General features: G+C 37.2%; 1 protein-coding gene and 1 non-coding gene across 2 annotated transcripts; both read left to right on the forward strand.

Moving 5' to 3' along the window:
- Positions 1-625: 625 nt before the first annotated feature.
- Positions 626-11945, forward strand: LOC145603946 (uncharacterized). Its single transcript, XM_081659913.1, has 10 exons — positions 626-684; positions 2015-2162; positions 3826-3923; positions 6816-6880; positions 6984-7075; positions 7201-7324; positions 8203-8289; positions 8969-9062; positions 10291-10398; positions 11677-11945. Exons 1-10 carry the CDS (start codon positions 627-629, stop codon positions 11943-11945), a joined length of 1143 nt encoding a protein of 380 aa, XP_081516039.1. The 5' UTR covers position 626.
- A 7410-nt stretch (positions 11946-19355) lies between these two features.
- Positions 19356-19460, forward strand: LOC145606510 (small nucleolar RNA R71). Its single transcript, XR_014105370.1, has one exon. It is a non-coding gene; the product is annotated as a small nucleolar RNA R71 (small nucleolar RNA).
- The last annotated feature ends 3288 nt before the right edge of the window (positions 19461-22748 follow it).

The following is a 22748-nucleotide window of genomic DNA, read 5'->3' on the forward strand; positions in this document are numbered from 1 at the left end:
TTTCATCACCATATTAAAAACCCAACTCTTTTTTTTTTTTCCTTCAAAATATAAGAAAAAACTAGTTCTTTGACCGAACAACGCTCGGATATTCACAGGAAAAAAATTACATTTATATATTATTATAAGTTTGTATTTGTGTAGAGATTGTGTATATTTTAAATATTTTATTTATTTTAATTTATTGTTATTGTTCTATTATTTAGGCTATATATATTTTTTATTCTTTTTTGGAAAAAGATTGTTTATTTTATTTTTTCATCAATTATGTTTTTTTTCTAAGAAAAATAATTTTAAAAAAAATTAAAAGTTTTTGGAGGGAAATTTTTTAATGCAAACGTGACACGTGTAATTCTAGAATATTCCTGGTGATTACTTTAGTATATAGTATAGATAAACCGTAAAAAAAGAAAAATTCAAACCCTGAAAATAAATTGGGAAATTCCCTGTTTCTCATGAAGAGAAACAAAATTTGTTTCTCATGATGGCATTTTCGTAAATAAATCAACAACTTTTTCAAAATTGTGGGCTCCACAGTTGAATAAAGTTGAAAAAGTTGTTGATTTATTTACGAAAATGCCATCATGAGAAATTCAAACTGGGGCTTCCTCAAATTGGGAAATTCAATGGACGTTGGGCAATCATCTGGTTCAAATTCCTCAGATGAAGTTTGGGCCAAACTTGGTACAGTAATTTCCTCAGTTAAATTTCTGTCTATCAAATAGTTATACCATCATTTTATTGAAATTTATTTTCTGGGTAGTATTTTTTGGAAGAAAACCCTCCTAATTTGATTGACCCTCAATGCTGTTATAGGGTAGAATTGTGAATTTTAAGGAATTATGAACTGGGTTTTTTCTCAGTTTTTGTAATCATGCATTTTGTAAATTATTAGAAATAATCTTGTTAATAATAACTGTGTACATTTTTTTGGTGTTTGATTTTGGTTGGGATGCTATTTTTTGTTTACAAGACTGCATTTTTCTTTTGGAAGTAGATTACTGATATTTGCAAGAATTTAAGATTTTTTCAAGGTTCTAATTTTCGCAATTGTGCCAATTTATGTCTCCAAGTGTTACAATGTCTAAATTTAGTGTTATGGAATAACATTTTTATTGGTAATTAGACTAATTACAATGTCTTTTTGCTAAATGCCAAATTGCCAATACCCTTGTTGGATGTATTTCTTGTTCATTCCTTCAATTAAAAAAAAAAAGGTATTTCATTGTTCTTCTCTTCTTCCCATCCAAAAGTTTCCGTCTTGTAGCTGTAACTATATTAAAATTTAATTTTACAGTCATTGGATTAACTTTTCTAATCCTGAAATCGCTGTGGCTACCGCTAATTCCTGCTCGAGTAGTACCTTGCTACCTTGAGACATTGGCTTTTTGCTAAGCTTGGTTCTTTTTGTAAATCATGCCAAAACAGACCAAACTGCATGCTTGTATTGAACAGTTTTATTATGTTATGACTTTAGGAATTAGGACATTTATAGTTGTAGAGAGGACAGACAGGTAATGGGAATTGCTGCCTGGCCTGCCTCAATCCAATATCAAAGCGGTTCAATTTTAGGGGGTTCCTTCTGTTTTTCGTTTCTTATTTTCTTCTTCATTTTTATTTTATTTGTTTCGTAATTGGTTTTGAAACCAAGAGTTTCTCCAGATGCTTCCATTAAACACCTTATTAAAGCATCTTGTAGCAGGATTTCAAATTAGAAAATTGGATGCTAGATGAGTACGAGTGTATGACATAATATTTTATAGCTAGCTGGGAATATTTATCCGGTGAGGCATCATCATATTTTCATTTCACTTTTGATGCCATTACTGATCATGTGTTTTTCACTGAATGGACCTTTGTTTAGAACCAGGGAATACGGTTTTTTATGTTTTGAATACAAATTATTGTTGGTTTCATTTTCTTAGCATATGAGTTTGAATGTAAGTTATTGTTGGTTTCATTTTCTTAACATATGAGTTCAAATAACCCTTTAGTTTCTTTTGCATCTTTGTAGTGCCATCTGATTCAAGCTATGCAAGCATTGAGATTAGCTCAGATGATACAATTGTGTGTTCACAGATCTCATCTACTTCCGATAGGCTTGAATGGTGCCAGATTATAAGGAACTCTGATCGATGTTCAGCCACTATCAGAAACAAAAGGTACACATCCTGTCTTGTTTCCTTTCGAGCCTATAGATCTTGATGAGGGACTTTATCAAAACAGAATAAATTGTGTAGATTTTTGAGTTATACCATATATTGAGGGGGAAGGGAAGGGGAGGGGCAGGTATATATATATATTTTTTAAAAAAGCAAGTTTTCCTGACATGAGTTGATATGATTTTGTAATGTATGAAAACTTTTGAATGAATTTATAGTTTCAATTAATATTGGATCATGTGTAGAATGTTATTTACATGAATGACTGTTTTTTCATTTAAGCAATTACATGCATTATGCTTTAAGGTTTTAGATGTTAGTTTTACTTTCATTGAGTTTTGGCTATGAATACAATTTTTATTTGATAGATTCAAAAGTGTATGCCCTTGCGTTTTAAAAGAATCCATGATGTGATAGGTTTAAATAGTGTAAGAATATAAATCTTTAAAGAACCCATGATCATGTCCAGGAAGTCAGTAAGGGATCAAAAGAGTAAGTTATCCTGAAACTCGTTTAAATAGTTGAAGATTTGCTGTAGCTGCTCCTGATCATGGTAGTTATATGAGGCTTGTCAAAGCTTTGCCACATTGAGGTTATCTTGATTCACAGGAGAACCATGAGTCACATGGTTAAATGTATATATTGACTGTGTTCATTCCTCAAAAAGAGTCAGTGATAGTTGTTGGTTGGATGTGCTTGCAAGATTAAATGAAAGTTAGACAGAAGAGGAAGAAGAGGATTAGGGAGAGAAACATAGTTTTGGGGAGATTAGGTCAGAATAGGGCTATGTGAGTTAGGGTCCAGAGCATGCAGTTGGTAAGCTGGTTGTTAGATACCATATAGGTGAGCTGAAAATGAGGTGTATGAGTTTTGGAGCTGTCAAAAGGTGGAAGGTAACCCTATTGAAAGCAAGGCATTGACTTTAATTCTAGATGACTTTTTTGTTGTTACTGTTTTGACACATCTCGGTTGGGATAATGGGATATATTATATTATGAAATTTATAACTTGGTATTTGGACCCATCACTCCATTACTAACCACTAATGGAGGGCCTGAAGGTCAAAGGGAAGAAAAGAGACTTTGGGGTGTGCAAAATAGATTATATCTACTATAAAAGCAATAGTGATGATATTCTTCACCCTGTCTTCTTGAAACCTCATAATTAGGGTATTCATTCTTAGGATACTGTGAGTCTCAATGTATCATTTGCTGTATAGAATGTTCCTTTAAGAAAGTCCTCATGGCAACCATTGGCCTGCTGGCTGCCTCTTGTGCCATGTTTGGGCTGCATTCTTGTTGGAGAAGGCATGACTTGGCTTGGCATGACACTTATGTATAATGTCGTAACTCAGGATATTGAATGTCATTGGCCTGGTGCCTGTTCATACCATGCCATGGGCTGTGACCAGCTCACGATGGCCCAGTGCCAACCATGAGTAAATAGATTTTGATCATTCTTATTTTGAAGTATTGGTACCATTTACATTCCAGATTTTTGTTGTTCCTTTACCTTTTCAGATAACCTTGTATTTAATGTAGGTCAGTGTCTTATCTCTTGCATATAATTGTTTCTCTTTCTTGTTATGAAATGTAGATATCCTTTTGCATTACAGATTTATCCTTGATTTCTTACTTTCTTTTCTGGTGATCTTATGATGCAGGTCAAGTATTATACTCATTGATGGGGCTATACTGGAGAGTGAAGATGTAGTTAGTATTAAGTGTGGCTGTGAAATAGTGCCAGCTTCCACTAAAGTAGGTCAGTTATTGATTTTTAGAAGGTTTTCAATATTACGAGGACATGATTATCATGTAACCAAGGCTTCACTTTTTCTTTTTCATGAAAATGCATGTTCTGCTCTACATATCAAATTGTAGGCTAATCCTCAATGTTTGTCTTGTTTGTTTAAAATTATTGGCAAAGGAAGTGACTTAACATTTGTTTGAAAGGGCATTACTTATTGGGCTATTTTGGTGTCTTAAAACCTATATAAACTAAATGATTTTCAATATAGGTTTAATCATAGAACCAGACTAAAGCTGTATACCAAATCATTTTCATGATGAATTAATATCATATTTGCTCATGGAACTCAAAAGGACATTATTTAAGCCAAGCTTAATTCACCAAGCGTGAAACTAGTTAACTATCTTGAACTCTAACATATATACTCCATCAACTAATCAACTTATCTATCATATAAACTTAATGATAATTTGTCTTATGAAATTCAAAGCTTTATAATTAGTATAATCGCCATAAACTATGAATGAAAATACTCACTAAGACCCCTTTGACTTTCCTGCTCATTATTTGCACTCTTGAATACCATCAAAATGGCTTGACTGGTTCCGATGGATTTCACTAGCATAGACATTTACCTTTCATTGAGTCCTTTCAAAGCTTTCAATTTCTTGTATTTTTTCTACAAGGATAATATAACCACGTTATTTGACTATAAGCACACCCATAAGTCACACATTCCTTATCACAGGCTTTACAGCCAAGCATCTTAAATTCTTAATTAGAGGTCTATTACATACTTTGTAACTCAAAACACAGGGTTTAGACTTTAGACCCTGTAATGGTAGAGCAAGTCTATCCTTTAATATGTTAGGTAGTGTTTAGGTTGCAAAACTCAGGAATAAGGTGTGGGTTTAGAATGGTTATTTTGTTTGGTGAGTAATATGATGGACTGGTGGTTCAGGTAGTAGAAGAACAAGCTATTTTTCCTGGTTTCAGACTTGGAGAGAGAAAGAGGGAGTGTCACCTTATCATAACTACCAGCGTCACATTTTTTTTTTTTGCTGTCATCAGCTCTATAGCTTCTGTGACAGTAGCTGACAAGACTGACAACTCTAGTAGCCAGTGGTGTTTCACTGTAGTCAGTATGAAGAATGAGAGAAACGTGTGCAACTAGAGAGATTTAAGAGTAATGAGATAGAAAGAGGGACACACATCAAGGAGCTAATTTTGACGGTAGATATTGAGTTTTATGCTTACATGAATTCTTGAATTTAAATTAGGCAAAATTGGCCTCAACACTCAACACTCTGAACTTTGGCTTGGTGCACTCAGCACACCCTGAACTAAGAAAAATAGCCAAAACACCATGAAGTATTAGCATGGGTGCACTTAGCACCATACAAGAAATTTTCCGGCCAAAAGTGGCCGGATTCCGGCGACTTTTTTTTTTTAATAAAAAATGTTTTTTTTAAATAAAAAATGTTTTTTTTTAAATAAAAAATGTTTTTTTAATAAAAAATGTTTTTTTTATAAAAAATGTTTTTTTTCTTCTTATTATTATTATTATTATTATTATTATTATTATTATTATTATTATTATTATTTTTACGAAAATACCTCGATTTGTGTGTTGTTATTTTTTTGACGGAAATTGTGCAGGTAAAGTTTCGGGGTCATTTTTACCCTTAATGGGTCCAAATTTAGCTCAGATTTTGCAAAAAAAAAGGAAAATACCTCGTTTTGCGTGTCGAGAAATATCTAAGTAGCTAAGACACGCAAATCGAGATATTTTTTGACATGTAAAACGAGGTATTTCCATTATTTTTTTGCGAATTCAGAGCTTAATTTGGATTCATTAAGGGTAAAAATGACCCCCGAAACCTTACCCGAACAATTTCCGTCACAAAAAATAACAATACGCAAATCGAGATATTCCTCGACACGCAAAACGAGGTATTTCCATTACTTTTTTGTAAATTCCGAGCTTAATTTGGACCCATAAAGGAAAAAAATGACCCCTGAAACCTTACCCGAACAATTTTCGTAAAAAAATAAATAATAACACGCAAATTGAGGTATTTTTGTAATAATAATAATAATAATTATAACAATAAAAATATTAAATAATAATAATAATGATGATGATGATGATGATAATAATAAAATAATAATAATAATAATAATAATAAAAACATATTTTTATTAAAAAAAAAAAGTCGCCGGAATCCGGCCACTTTTGGCCGGAAAATTTCTTGTATGGTGCTAAGTGCACCCATGCCAATACTTCAGGGTGTTTTGGCTATTTTTCTTAGTTCAAGGTGCTGAGTGCACCCAAGCCAAAGTTCAGAGTGTTGAGGCCAATTTTGCCTTTAAATTATATTCTCATATAAGAGAGGTGCTCTCATATGAGCTCTTTTCTACATATAGAATAAGAGTGTGTGTGTGTGTGTGTCTGATATGAGTGCACTTGAGGAAAGAATAGTGAGATATCGTACTTAGTACTGACATAAGTAAGGAGCTAAAAGTGGGAGGATAGATGTCCTTACATTGGGGTTTTGTACAGTTGAAGAGATGAACCAACTGGCCTGTATCTTCTCAGAACCGTATTAATTTGTGTGTAGTATTCAGTTCATGATTGAATAAATAAATTAGAAATAAATTTGTCAGCCATAAGACATCCTTCTTGCTTGCTTTATTGTTAAATATGTTTGTATGTATTTATTTTTATACATTACTTTTTCCTTATACTGCATTACCGCATCTAGGTCTCCATATGCTATATGTAGAGTTTTCAGAGATATACAAACATGATATAAAACACTAGCAATTGGTAACATTCTGAGGTTTACGAGTTTATGGTTTCAATTAATTTCCTTTTTTTTTTTTTTTTTTTTTGGTATGCAGAGCATCTTAGCTTTAAATTTGAGGTGATGCCTGTCCAAGAACAACGCTTTGAGAATAAGTTAAAGGTTGGTTTATGTTAATAGTTTGAGAACTGTTCTATTTTGACTAGTTGGAGGTTTAAGTTTTGTTTCTTACTATGTCTGCCAATGTGGTTTTTTTTTTCTTCAGATATTTCTAGATTCGGAGCACACAAAATGCTGCATTTGCTTGAATGTTTGGCATGACGTTGTGACAGTAGCTCCTTGCCTTCATAATTTCTGGTTTGTCAAATTTTAAGTTTCATTAACAATTTTTTTGGCTGGCCTAATTAGTTTTAGTTAAAAAGAAGTGGATTATTTGCTTTGGATTAATCAGCTTCTGCTGCATATGTTCTTGATGTTATCAGCAATGGGTGCTTCTCAGAGTGGTTAAAGAGGTGCCAGAAGAAACATTCAAGTGTCTTATGCCCCCAGTGTAGAGCAGTTGTGCAATTTGTTGGAATAAATCATTTTCTCCATGGTATTGAGGAGGTGATGCAACATTCTTCCTCCTTTGTGTAAATATCCATTTTTGGAATGAATATGATTAATATTGCATTGCTGGTTGAGTGATGTAAATTAGCGTAAAGCTATCAACTTGTTTTGTTCTCACCCATCTTAGTTATGTATTCCATAATTAATATGATGAATGTGTCAGTCCAAAATTGTAGAGTTATTGTTTAGATGTTAAGTTAGACTGGTTGTGCATTTCTGTTGATACCATCTTGCAATTGCAATCACTGGATATGTAAACTCTCATATACTACTAGAATTTTCATCTCTGCCTTATGCCTTATCATCACTGTTGTCAATGTGTAAGACAATTGTTCTTTGTCTAAGCTTAAATGTTAGCACGTTTGTTTATTGATCTCTAACTTAAACTCTCTTAGGCTGTGTTCTATTCACTTGATATTTTCTTATCTTATCTAAAATTATTTGAGCTTATCTTATCTAGACTTATTATAGCTTATTTAGTTGAAATTTGAACTTGATTTACCCTTAATAACCCTTATTAGAACTTATTTTTCCATTACTTATCTGACCTGGATTTGTTTGAAATGGTTTTTTAATAAGGTGAATAGGACAGGGTCTTAATTTGTTTGCAAACAATAGGGTACAAGGTGACAATACTAATATTTGATCTGATTTTTAGTGGTATTGAAAGCCTTCATTTGGGTAATAACTGTGGAAGATAATGATAGCTATCAATCTGTCATATTGAATTCTTTGCTTGTTTTTGGACCTAACATTTCCTATCTCAGGAAGTATTATTGATGAATAAAATCACTTTATATAATTTTGAAATCAGAATGCTTGCAGCTTTTGGTGCGAGCTTCAGTGACGTGCTTTTTTTTTTTTTTTTTCTGTAGGACATTTTGCAGGCAGATGCTTCATTACGGCGCTCTACAGAAGAACTTGCTATATTAGATTCTTATGCAACCATCAAGTCCAATCTTGTGAGTGATTACTTCAGCATCTGTGATTAAGGACCATAATCATGGCGCTCTAGAGTTTTTTATCGCTCATTGAAAATTGATTTAGTTGTTGGTTATTCGTGAATATATTTACAGTTGCATGATGTCATGTTTTATCCTGATCTTGTTAATTTCTTGGTGCTATATCATTTTTTAATGGGAAATCTCGAAGAACAACAGAGTATACTTTGAGATGCAATGAAATGATTGATGTAAAAAACTTTTATCTGCTGTTCTTTTTATACGTTGATGTTATGCTACTTGCTCATTTCATTAACTCCTAATTGGAAAATGGTAATGATGGCAGTATGACGCTTTCCCTTCTATTTTCCCTTGTTCTCTATATTCTCAGTATCCCCTCCCCCAAAGCCTTCTTCCTTTCATCGCGGTCCTGTTATCAAATTATAATTGATGATTGAACTCAAAATTTTAAATGATTTGTTTCAGTGTAAGTTTTCTTAAATAGTGTCAATTGTTCTGCACATGTTTATGCATCTTCATAATTTTCTCCCCCTGTTTCCAGATTATTTTTCCCCAAAATTACCTTTTTTATGAATTTCATGAAATTTATGAAAATTTGAGGGTTTGGGGGTTAAGGAAGGAGGTCAAGAGTCTCTTCATTTACTATATCTAGACCAATTAGATTGCTTATGCTTTTTAGGTCATTACAAACGGAAAAGGAAATCGTCAAAAGAGGGCACGTTCACCAATTCATGAAGAGCGTGTAGAAATGGAATTATCATGCCCTCAATGTGGTATTGTACTCTTGTTTAAGCAGTTGATACATATTTATATTTGACCATACATCTCGTAAAATTTATTTTATGCTCCTAAATTTTTAATTGATTTTTAATATAACTTTATGCCTAAAGGGCATACTCCCATCAATTCTTTAAAAATCTCCGTGCTTACTATTCTAGTGGTTAAAGTAAGATAACTTTTCCTGTATTTGATGATATAAGAAAATAAAATTATCATGTCAGATCTTTTTAGGTTTGTACCAAAATATATTATCATAATGTCAAATTTTCATAATCAAAGATGTGCATTGTATATCGTTGAAATGCAAATGAGAAGATCTATAAATGATGGAGGGAATTATCATCATTACTCCCTTTCATAGTGCTTTACATAAATTGTTTTTTTCAGTGCTAAAAAAATGCTCCAAATTTGTAGCTATAAGATATGGGCTAAGTCCACATCTTTATGTGGTCATGCATTTTTCTTTCTTGTTCTAGTCTTGTTTCACAAACATTCTTTTGTTTTGAAAAATCACTTATACCAATGAAGCTAATTGGAAATGAATATCACACCGTCATTCATATGATTCAGAATATATTTTATTTTAATTATCAGATCTTCTTGACTTGCAAGTGAATTTTACTGGCAACTAAACTTGACTTATTAAATCTTCTATGTTGTAGCTGACGATATACATTTTAATGTATAAAAGTTTTTGTCTGGATAGGAATTGAAGAAAGGAAATTAATTTTTGAGACCAATTATACTCTTTCCATCCTTCTTTATGCATTTCAATCTTCAGAACTCAGATTCGCACTATATACAATATCAATTTCGATGTTACAAACCTTATACAAACTGTTAGAAGAACTCCAGTTCAAATATTGAGGAGAATGTAAAAGTAGGGAATTGGTTTTTTGAATGAAAATAAAATTTTATGCAGTTCCAACTAATCACCAATTGTCCCCCACATGATTTTTGTTCAACTTTTATTTGGTATTTTCATTTTTATAGTAAAAAATGGCTGTGGCTTTGATCTTGTGTAGTGGAAATATCTGCATTTCTAATTGGATTACATAAAAAATAGTTAATTTAATCAGAAGTTTCATCCACTATGATGATTTACTTAAGGATCGAATAAATGCTTTACATTGCGGGTTTCATTTGGCAATTTATCTTTTGTACAATCTTTTATACCTATTTTCCCCTTATCTAATGCGTGCAACTTCTGTTTTACTACAGGAACTCAATCTGGAGGTTTCCGTTGCACTGAGAATATTGCCCATTTGCAATGCCATGCATGTGGTGGGATGATGCCATCAAGAGCTAATATTAGCATTCCACAACATTGTAATTTCTTATAACTCTCGCTTTATTTGATCTACTTTATTATTTAGTTGATAATGACGGCTGCAAAGGCCTTACGACTTATTTGGAGCGGTAATGTAAATGAAATTAAGTGATGATTTGAAAAGCAAAGCAACATCTTAATTTCCATTATAATGCAATCTCATTACCTAACTTGTGTTTTTCTTAATAAAAGTCTATTACCACCCAATTCCACCCCCTAAGTCATTTTGGATGGTGATGAAAACTGAAAATTTGTGAGGGAGAAGAGATTATTTGGGATGAATTGGCATTGTCTAGGGAATAAAGATTGATTTTTTTTTTTTTTTTTTTTTTTTTTTTTTTTTTTTTTTTTTAAACAGATTTATGCACAAATTCATTCCCATGACCACCATTTATTACCACTTACCAAATGGATCATTAATATTATCAGCATTAGCTTTCTCAAGAATCTTGAAACATTGAATATTTTATAAATATTATATTGGTGAATATGTTCAATCATTATGAGTAATTGAGGTTGATTTTTTTTTTATCCCTATAAATGTTAATGGAATCATAATATGTGAATAGTTATACCAAGACTGGACTTGACCATAAGCTATAATTTCAAGGCTAAGCCACCAAGCTTCTTGAAATTTCTTCACTGCATTGCCTAGACTTTTTACTCAATGCATCTGTGACTGCATCGGCTTTTTCTCTTTGGTGTTGGATCTCCATTTCATAAGTAGTTCCTTGAGTGAGGATGTATCTGAGACTCATGTGGAGTTGTGGTCTATTAATCTTAATGTTTCCCTGTTGAGGTAATATTGCTTTATCTTGAGGTAAATACTACTGTGTAGCTGTGGGCTGCTCCAGCTCCAGGTTCTGATTTGGGTGGATCGATCCTCTTGCTTCAATTGTCAAGATGCATACACAATAATCTTATCATTCTGCTTAAGCATGCAACCTAATCACTTTTTGGATGTATATCTGTATACCTCAAAGCCTTTTATCTCTTTGGAGCTTATTGCAACCAAGATATTTGGCTGCAACAGCTATAAACCATGGATGGTAGTTTTAGAAAGTAATGTCTTTCTGAATTGTAGTTACACCAGTTCATTAAAATGAAAACAAAGCTATATTAAGTTCGACGTTCTGTAAATTAGTACTACTGTTGGAACTAGTCTTGATTCTGTCAATTGAAATCTTCCTTTCCCGTATTATGTAGTTGTGAAGTCGTTGCTGACAACTTGGTTTTAAAAATATGATCCCAATTTCTAGTTGCTTAGTCTTTTGTAGGTTGTGGTTGTGATAGAACATATTGCGGTGCTTATTGGCACGCTCAGGGAGTTACTAGGACAGATCGTCACCCCATCTGCCAACTTGAAACTTTCAGACCTGTATGTTTTAAATTGGCTTTGTACTTTCCTTTGGCTACATGTATCAATTGTGTCTTGTGCTCTATATTGGTGAATTTAGAATCATTTAATGTATCCTGCTCTGAAATCATTTTATACATATTGATGTGTCTTTTGTTTGATTATCTTAATGTGTTGTTACAATTTTAAGAGCCTCTGAGCAAAGTTCGTTTTGGTATCCAGCAATCATGGACGTCACTAGGACGCTCATAGCACTATCGTCCGATTAAGTGAAAGTAGGTTTATGTAGGTGGGGAGTTTCAAATTTTCTCATTTTAATATATCCTTCAGAAAATTTCGTGGTGAGGTTGCTTTTTAAAATGTGAATTCTTCTCTAGCCATTTATCACTATAAAGTGGATTTGTATCTAGGCAAAGCAAATAGCTTATCTGGAAAGAAAATAGATTTGCCCAAAGAGTATGTATCATCTGCGATTGAATATAGACATCCGAGCAGGGTTCATCATTGAAAATATACAGATGCCATGGAAAATAGCCAACGGATCACTGCTTTTGGAGCATATACTTTGTGTTAATAATCCTATCCAGCTCCAGCGGCCATCTCTCACCTTTAGAAGAACATTAGCCTTTCATGTGATTTGGAAGTCGGGCGCGGGGGTGGGGGGTTGGGCTGTATTTGCAACGTTAAACAACACAGTTGAGGCTTCCATGAATTTTTGAAAAATCACATGTCAGACCTTGGTTTCTTCCTTTTTATGTAATATAGTCACTTTAGTTGATGACAATTTGATATAGTCACTTTCAAGGAAGCAGCTTTCCATCTATTTCTTTTTATATTTATGCTTCTAATCTTGGACTTTCTGTGAGGAGGTGTTCCTTGAAACTTTAATTCATTGAGGGAGTCCTTAGAGACCAGGATTGGGTGATTTGAAAATTCATTTTTGCTTGGGGTTTTTGCTGATCACCTAAATAAAGAAGAATTTTCTCTTGTAGCTGTTTGAGACACTTGGGAACAGCTCCACTTCCATGCTTCCTCCTGCAGCAAGTGGTGTTTTAGAGATCTAATACATTGATAAGGGTTAAGTTCAAGGCTTCTGCTGTATAGCTTTGCCAGTAAGATTCCATAGTGAATACTAATGACAGCTGTTCTTCAAAACAACCTGCAGCCTTTACCATATCTTCTCTGCAAAGGGGCGCACTAATAATACATTATTTCTTGGGGCAAGGATGGGGCTGCGAATTGTTGGGATCCTCGCATAAACAAACAATCTATCTTTCTCGATGTGCGTAGTTATTCTTGCCATTTGTGAGACTGATAATCACCTTCTCCTGTTTAGTAGGCCATTTCCCTTTGGCAGTCTGTCTGAGCTTATATGATATTCTAGGCTCCTTTCTACTCCTTCTCCTACCACTCATCTTCACCAACTTTACTCAACAACCCAAAGATATACCGAGAACACCACGGAGTGATTCCAACACTCAAGAGTACCAAATCCTTCCCACAACAACAACAACTATTGAAACCTTTGATCTTGTTATCTGAAAAAGGGTTAGGAGCAACAACTTTCCAAACACAGATAGCACAAGATAAAACAACTATGAACAACAATAAATCAACGCCAAAATTTGCAATACTCAATCACTAAAGAGAAAATCACTAGGCAAATTTCAATATCAAGCATCAAAAACTCTTAATCAACATACATTTTCAATCTCACATGCATTAACAATTTTCGAAGCTCAAAATTAGGCTAGTGATCACTCACACAATTCTCAATATCCAAGTCAAGTAATTGCTAGCCAAATTTCATGCAAACAACCATATTCATCAACAATACTCACAAATCACCAAGAAATTCACAACAAAATCCACAATTATAAGCAAAACTATCTCAAAATCACACAAAATTCATACAAGCTCAATTCTTGCTTAACAATCCTAAAACATGATCTTATCTAATGAATTTAGACTACAAAGTACTCAAGGATTAGGATTATGCCACAATTGAAGAGTTTGAAGACCTCCAAGAGCCTCACGCACCACCACCTCGACCACCAAAGAACCACCACGAGTTTGGTGAAAAATGGATGATTTTGAGAGGGGAAAGTGATGAATTTGTGAGAAAAGTGAGGGAATGTAAGGGATTTGATGAAATTTCAAGGAAATAAGTGAGTTTAGAGGGGATTTGGGAAATTAGGGCTTGAGTTCTTGAGGAGAGAGAGTGAGAACCGTGGCTGATTTTGAGAAATTTGTGAAATAATCGGGGAAAAAGAACCTTTAAGCCCCGATAAACCCAGATCTGCGCGCCCGCGCAGGTATACTACGCGCCCGCGCAAGTGAACTGCGCGCCCGCGCAGATGGCGCACACACGTCGCGCAAAACCTTCTGCCAAAATCTGGAATTTTTGCCTTAAATCTGCGCGGGTTCTCCCAGGCCTGCGCGCCCGCGCACACCTCTTCTGCGCGCCCGCGGAGATGTCACGCACTAGGCGCGCAAAAGTTTCTGCCATGTTCTGTTTTGCTGAGCTTCCCTGTGCGCGGGTTCTCCCAGGCCTGCGCGCCCGCGCACAGGGTCTTCATCAAAAGCTTCTCTTTAAATGCTCCTCACTCACTTCCAAGTCTCCAAACCCCAACTTAGCTCCATATATAACACAAAACGGCCTCCAAATTCCCTCCGAACACGCACCAAAGATGCAAGTGCCTACAAGAATAGAGGAAAACGGAAACCATAAGACAAAAATCAAGCAAACAACCTACCAAAAACATAGAAAATAGTAAAGAAAAGGATTCAAAAGTCGGGTTGCCTCCCGGGAGCGCTTCTTTATAAGGTCATTAGCTTGACCATGATGAAAATCTATTCAAAAGGGTGGCTTTGGACCCAAAGGGTCTAGCCTCAAACACTCAATCACACCAACTTCCTCCTTGCAGAAATAATGCTTCAAACGAGAGCCGTTCACCATGAATTTGTTTCCGTCGGCATCCAACTCAAAAGAACCATAGGGAGTGGTCTTTGATACAACGAAAGGCCCCGACCACTTGGATTTGAGCTTGCCCGGGAACAAACGAAGCCTTGAGTTGAAGAGTAAGACTTTGTCCCCAACTTTGAAGCTCTTGTTCCGGATATGTTGGTCGTGCCACTTTTTTGTCTTCTCCTTGTAGACTCTTGAGTTTTCATAGGCATCATCTCTAAGCTCCTCGAGCTCGTTGAGCTTCAACAACCTCTTTTCACCCGCCAACGAAAAATCCATGTTTAGCTCTTTGATGGCCCACCAAGCTTTATATTCTAGCTCGACCGGCAAGTGGCAAGCCTTCCCATACACCAACCTATAGGGGGTTGTACCAATGAGAGTCTTGTATGCCGTTCGAAGAGCCCAAAGAGTATCGTCAAGCTTTAGGGACCAATCTTTCCTTGATTTGTTTACCATCCTCTCGAGGACATTCTTGATTTCTCGTTTGACACTTCCACTTGCCCTTGCGTTTGAGGATGGTAGGGTAGACCGACCTTGTGATGAACACCATATTTCTTGAGGAGAGCTTCCAATTGCTTTTTGGCGAAATGAGACCCTCCTTCACTGATTAGAACCCTTGGTACCCCAAACCTAGGAAAAATTATTTTCTTGAGAAGCTTGAGAACAACTCTGTGGTCATTGGTAGGAGAGGGTATAAATTCTATCCACTTCGTCACATAGTCAACCGCTACCAAGATGTTTGGCACCGGTCACATTGCATGATGAATTTGTGAGTATCCTTGTGCATTGAAGGCCACCAATGTAGAGATTGGAAAATATTTGCTACCGTCTTGTCAACACCTCCATGTCCCCCACATGGTAGTGAATGACAATGCTCAAGGACCCCCTCAGTTTCATGGTCGGGGACACATTTCCTAAATAGACCGTCACCACATTGCTTAAAAAGGTAGGGATCATTCCAAAAATATCTCCTCACTTCTTTGAAGAACTTTTTCCTTTGTTGAGAGGAGAATTCCGGAGGCACTACTCCACAAGCAAGGTAGTTGGCAATATCGGCATACCAAGGTGTAGAAGACGCTACCATAGCCATTAGAGCTTCGATCCCTATCTCATCATTGATCGGAACAACCTCCTTGTTTTCAAATGGAAGCCTTGACAAATGATCCGCTACATAATTCTCCGCTCCCTTTTTATCTCTCATTTCCATGTGAAAATCTTGAAGAGAGAGAACCCACCGGATCAAGCGAGGCTTCGCTTCCTTTTTAGTCATGAGGTATCGCACCGCGTTATGGTCCGTGTACACGATGACTTTGGAACATATGAGATAGGACCGGAATTTGTCAAATGCAAAGACCACGGCTAGCATCTCCTTCTCCGTTGTTGTATAGTTCTTTTGAGCTTCATCTAGAGTTCTACTTGCATAGTAGATGACACATGATCTTCCTTCCTTCTTTTGACCAAGGACGACACCTACTGCAAAATCACTCGCATCGCACATTAGCTCAAAAGGCAAGCTCCAATCCGGAGCTTGCACAACAGGAGAAGAGATGAGAGCTTCCTTGAGCTTAGGAAATGCCTCAAGGCAAGCCTCATCAAAGCTAAAAACAACATCTTTCTTGAGTAATTCGGTCAAAGGTTTGGCGTTTGAGGAGAAATCTTTTATAAACCTCCGGTAGAAACCGACATGCCCAAGAAAAGCACGTACTCCCGTGACGGAAGTAGGAGGGGGCTATCTCTCAATCACCGAAACTTTGGCCGGATCAACCTCAATGCCATTTTTTGAAACTTTATGACCGAGGACAATGCCCTCCTCGACCATAAAATGGCACTTTTCCCAATTCAACACCAAACTCGTCTCTTGACACCTTTGCAAAACTCTTTCAAGGTTAAAAAGACAAGTGTCAAAAGACGAGCCACCAACACTAAAATCATCCATGAAAACCTCAATTTCTTTTTTAAGCATTTCGGAGAAAATAGAAGTCATGCATCGTTGAAAAGTAGAGGGAGCATTGCATAATCCGAATGGCATTCTTCGGTATGCAAATGTCCCATATGGACATGTGAAAGTAGTTTTCTCTTGATCACTTGGATGGATAGGGATTTGGAAAAATCCGGAATATCCATCCAAGAAGCAAAAGAAAGCGTGGTGAGAAAGCCTTTCAAGCATTTGGTCTATGAAAGGGAGAGGAAAATGATCTTTCTTGGTGTTTTTGTTCAATATCCTATAATCAATACACATTCTCCACCCGGTCACCGTCCGGGTGGAGATTTCCTCTCCCTTTTCATTCTTGACAATGGTCATTCCACCCTTTTTGGGAACCACATGAACCGGGCTCACCCACTTGCTATCGGAGATAGCATAGATATGCCCGCCTCACGTAGTTTCAAAATTTCTTTCTTGACAACCTCTTGGAGGTTGGGGTTCAACCTCCTTTGAGGTTCAATGGAGGTGGAATGATCATCCTCAAGATGAATACGATGCATGCAAAGAGAAGGACTAATTCCCTTGATATCATCAATGCTATACCCTATCACATCCTTGTATTTTCTCAAAACATCAAGCAATTTTTTCAAATTAAGTTCATCAAGGGTAGCATTGACAATAATAGGGTATTTTTCCTCCTCATCAAGATAAGCATATTTCAAAGAAGGGGGGAGGGGCTTGAGTTCTACCTTAGGAGGAGGCTTGGAACTCTCCTCCGATTTTTCCTCCATTGATTCAAGTACGATCTTGCCTTGTTCATCTTCCTCCTTTGAGGATTCCTCCATTGCCATGACAAATTCTTTGTCTTCTTGAGAGTGGAACTCTTCATTGCATGTTAGAGCTTCCACAATTGGATCTTGAGGCTTCATCATAACCCTTCCCAAACGGTCCAACTCCTCATTCACAACATCAACATGGTAGCACTTTTCAACCATAGGAGTCTTTAGCAACTTGGAGAGCTCAAAAACTATCTTCTCATCGGCCACTTCACATGTGATGGTGTTGTTTTTGCAATTGATGACCGCCCCCAAAGTCTTGAGAGCTTCCCGACCCAAGATCAAGGGTGTATCCACATCTTCCTCCATGTCCATCACTACAAAGTCACAAGGCACATAGATGTGTCCCACTTGAATTGGAACATCCTCAAGTTCTCCACAAGGTACTTCACCGAGCGGTCGGCTAGTTGAATGGTCTTCCTTGTAGGGATCATCTCAATATTGAGTTTTTGAGCAATGGATAAGGGGATTAGACTAACACTTGCTCCAAGATCAGCCAATGCACCCCTAGCTTCCATGTTCCCAATTTTCACCGGCAAAGTGAAACTCCCCGGATCTTTCTCCTTCTTGGGCATTTTATGTTGAACAAGAGCACTCACTTGGTGTGGAAGGGTGATAAGCTCATCATTGAGCTTCCTTTTGTTGGTGAGGATGTCCTTGAGAAATTTGGAGTAAGATGGCATATGTGTCACTACTTCAAGAAAAGGGAGATTGATGTGCAAGTTCTTCTTCACACTTAGAAATTTTGCAAATTTGTCATTCAACTTCCTCTCCGCAAGCCTACTTGGAAAAGGAACCGGTCCATCAAGGTTCCTAGTCTCACTAGGAATTGAAGTTGTCTTCTCGTTGTTGAGCTTCTTCTTCTCCGAACTTCCTTCGACCTCATCAACGTTTTCCTCCTCCCCTCTCCTATCTTCATTCACACTCTCTTCTCCTCCCTTCTTTCCCTCACTATCCCCCTCACTTGGACCATCATAGGAAGTTCCCGACCTCAAAGTGATTGCTTTGCATGTATCGGGTTTTTGGTTATGAGAGGGGTTAGGTTGTGGTTGTCCGGGTAGAGTTGATGGTGAATTGAAGGAGCCCTCTTGGCCAATTGAGCAAGTTGTGAATCAACCATCTTGTTGTGAGCCCTTATTTCTTGCATTTGTTGCCCAAAAGTTTGCATTTGTGCATGCATGGCTTGAAGGAGTTGTGTGGGTGTTGGCTCCGCTTGAGGTGCTTGTTCTTGATTTCTTTGGGCCCCTTGGGTTTGATTGTTGTATTGGTTTTGGTTGTTGTATTGGTTGTTCCTAGGGTAGCTTCCTCTTGGGTTTTGGTTTTGAGATGGAGGTGGATTTTGGTATTGGGGGTTGGAATTGTAAGAAGGTTGAGCTTGTTGGCCCCATTGTTGAGGTTGAGATGCAAACCCGGGTGGTGGTTGTCTCCAAGCTACTCCACCACCACCTCCTCTAAAACCGTCTTGTCTTGTGTTGTATGCCGCCACATGCTCGGGGCTCAACCCTCCACAATAAGATGTATCATGGTTTGTTCCTCCACAATTTTGATATGAAAAAGAGTTGACTTGAGAAGAGCTTGCTCCACCACTTGAGCTTGCATTAACACTTGTGTTCAACTTTGAAAACCCTTTTGTGAGTTGCTCAATTTGATGTTGCAATTGATCGACCTTCTCCAATTCATACATCCCACCTTTCTTCGGTGCACTCTTCTCCTACCTCCCCAAAAGTAGTTCTTTGCTACCTCCTCGATTGTTGCTTCCACTTGATTTTGAGGGATCTTGATTAGTTGACCACCCGCCCCCGCATCCAAGTTGGCTCTAGACATGGGCTCCAAACCATCGTAGAAAAATCTCATGAGCAAACTTTGATTGTATTCATGGTGAGGACATGCTTGTACCAACTCTTTGAACCGCTCCCAAGCTTCATTAAGACTCTCATCCGCTTCTTGTTCAAATGATGCAATCTTCCTTCTCATCTCGGCGGTCTTCTCCTCGGAAATGACCCTCTTCAAGAATGCCTTAACTACCTCCCTCCAAGATGTGAGTGAGTTAGGCTTCACTTGCTTCAACCACTTCTTTGCTCTACCCGAAAGAGATTGTCGAAATAAATGCATCCGGATGTACTCTTGAGAAACTTGGTTGGTTTGAATCATGGCGCATAGCTCAAGGAATCTATCAAGGTGCTCTATGGGATCTTCACTTGTAGAACCCGAAAATTGCTCCGATTGAACCATTCTTGTATATTGGGGATGAATTGTGAAGTTAGTCTCCGTGACGGGTAACAAAATCCCTCCCGTGAGCTCATAATCCTCCGGATTTCCAAACTCACGAAATAAAACATAATCTTCTTGTCCCGCCATTGATTCACTTTGCGAACTAGAAGTGTAAGAATCACTCCCACTATCAATTATAGCACCAAGTCCTCTTCCTTCTTCTTGAAAAATCCTACGGATTTGTCTTAAAGTTCGGTTGATTTCTTGGTCAATTTGATGGGTAGGTGGTCCTTGAGATCTTCTAAGCATTCACCAAAGCTAAACAAACAATTAGCAATGACAAGTATGATAGAACAAAACAAAACAAAAAGAAAGCAATTAAATTACTCAAACAAAAGCAAATTAGACACCGAACAAGCCGCTTCCCCGGCAACGGCGCCAAAATTTGATCGGGATTGAGTAGGTCGTTGGGACTACCAACCCAAATCAAATTAAATACTTATAACCTAAACTTCCCTAATACAAATATAGGGGTAAGTATAGGGTCGAACCCAAAGGAAGCATGCAAGCTAAATATCAAATTCACTAAGCAAAAGTCAAGGAAAGGATAACTTTGTTGGTTTTTGGATAAAAAGCACTAAGACTACAAACAAGCAAATATAAAGAATATTAAAAATCAAGAGAGAACGACGCTAGGGGTACGAGGGTGTCAAACATGATTAGAAAGAGGTGAATAACGATAGTTATCATGAAGAACATGCCAAAGGACACAAGATCCTACCTAAACAATTCATTCTCATGCAATAGTCTAGGCAAATCAATGAAAGAGCCCTATGCTAATAGAATCATTCTCATGCATCCTATTAGACACTAGCAAAATCAAGAGAATAAAGAGGCACAAATCATATAACTCTATTTTAACAACTCATTTTCATGCAATCATCAAAATAAAGGTGATCTTAATCTAGTTCAAATCATTTTCATGCATTTAAACTAGAAGACAATCAAATAAAGTGCAACAATAATCTCAAGCCATTAAAAATCATATCTTTCATCAATTTAAGGCATGTATTCAATCCAACCATCATCATTCATCCAACATTCAACACATATTTTCCACCCCCTTCCCCTAGCTAAGAAATTAGCCTAGAGAAGGGAGATTAAACATGATGATAAAACTAAATGAAAACAAAATAGACATGGAAGCAAACATGATCAAAAACAATGAAAATACCAAAGATGTCAATCCACAAAATAGATAGAAACAAACAACTAGAGTGCAAATAAATTAAGCTAAGAGAAAGGATTAGAGATTACTAAGTAGGCAATGGTAGAAAGATTAAAACTTGCAAAGTTGCTTGATTGATTGAAATGAAACTTGAACCAAAGTTGCATACATGAAGATAACTTGAGTAATACTACACTTTCTCTCTCTTAGATTAGGGTTTAATTGTCTTCTAAGATAAGGCTAGATGATCCACTAATCTACCCTACGACCTCTATATATAGGTCCCTTAAAAGATACAAAAATACGAAATAAAAAAAAAAAACTGAAACTCAGCGGTGCGCGCCCGCGCATATACACTGCGCGCCCGCGCAGATGTTGTGTGTGCGCTCGCGCAGATGTTGTGCGTGCGCCCTCGCAGATCTTGTGCGCCCGCAGATCTGTGGGTACGGGGAATTAGACCCATGGATGCGCGCCTTCTCCCAGCAATACTGCGCGCTCGCGCTTGAAGAGTGTGCGCCCGCACACAAGGCGTGCACAAGGCGCACACTACTCTCTGTTTTGGCTCTGCTTCTGCTGCTGTCTTGTGCGGGTTCTCCCAGGGCTGCGCGCCCGCACATATCAAAGGCGCGCGCCCGCACACAGGGCGCGCAAGGCGCGCAAAACCTTCTGTTTGAGTTCTGTTCTTGAAGCTTTCCTGCGCTGGTTCTCACAGTGATGCGCGCCCGCACACAGGGGATTTTGGGGGTGAATTGCTCTTCTTCCAATGCCTTGATTCCTACAAAACAAAAACAAAGAAAACAAGGAGAAAGGCAAACAAGGAAAAGAAGAACAAAAAGGAGAGAAAAAGGGGACAAACAAGCTACAAATGGGAGGGAAAACCCGTAAAAAGAACACTAAATTGTGGCATAAATGCCACTCATCAAATTCCCCCACACTTGCTTCTTGCTTGTCCTCAAGCAAAGGAAACCAAGGCAAAAGACAACATACATAACAAACACAACATGACAAGGTTCAAGAAAATCAATCAAGTACCATGGTGAGAAATGCTCAATTCGGACTCAAATATAATGACATTGATCAAAGAATACTTACCTTTCTCAATTCAAGAGGGAAAACACGCTATAAGATGCTCAAGGTTGAAAGAGACAAACCTAATCTAAGCATAGAGAACTAATGATTTCATCCTCCGCCCTAGCCCCATCCAAGGCGGTCCACGTTCTCTCCGCTAGCTTCAATTCATCCCCTAGTAGGCTCCTCATGATTCCGCGAGGGAACCGGAAAAAAAAAATTAATTCTATGTGGAATAATGAGGCTATCCCGACATCTCAACTATGCATACTCTCTCCATAAGGTTGAAATCCATCTCCCTCCATCGTTTCCTTGACCACGCCCTCTAAAGTCCAAGGGTCTTAGTTAAGGTTGTAACGTCATGGCTAAAGGTTAAGGTTGGGAATTAATTTGAAAATTTTGGTGGAAACTCCTAAGTGAAGCATAAGAGTGGCCATCTCTCAATAACAGCATAGGAATCTAACCTAAATTTCAAATCACAACCTTCATAACAAATTACATGACAATACTACTCTTTTTGCAAGATTTTCATTCAACTCAATTTTTCCTTCTCTTTTTCCTTTCTTTCTTTCCCCATCATTTTTTTTGAATGGTGTTTGGTTTTCATAAATTACAACTTCCTTGCCAAACCTTTTGCACACTTTTTCATGAATAGACTTTCAAGACCTCATTCGAACCAAATTGCACAACTTCCTTGCTTAAAACCAAGACTCTCAAACTCGAACCTCACAAGCCGATGCTTCACTAACTACAAGGG

This window comes from Chenopodium album, chromosome 22, assembly GCF_948465745.1.
Source record: "Chenopodium album chromosome 22, dcCheAlbu1.1, whole genome shotgun sequence".
NCBI lineage: Eukaryota > Viridiplantae > Streptophyta > Magnoliopsida > Caryophyllales > Amaranthaceae > Chenopodium > Chenopodium album.

What these genes read in the sequence shown, in the direction of transcription:
- LOC145603946 (XM_081659913.1), top strand. Translation starts at nt 627, where the DNA reads ATGGACGTTGGGCAATCATCTGGTTCAAATTCCTCAGATGAAGTTTGG. An exon ending in TGAAGTTTGGGCCAAACTTG is followed by an intron (nt 685 to 2,014) that starts GTACAGTAATTT and finishes GCATCTTTGTAG; the next exon opens with TGCCATCTGATTCAAGCTAT. An exon ending in GCCACTATCAGAAACAAAAG is followed by an intron (nt 2,163 to 3,825) that starts GTACACATCCTG and finishes CTTATGATGCAG; the next exon opens with GTCAAGTATTATACTCATTG.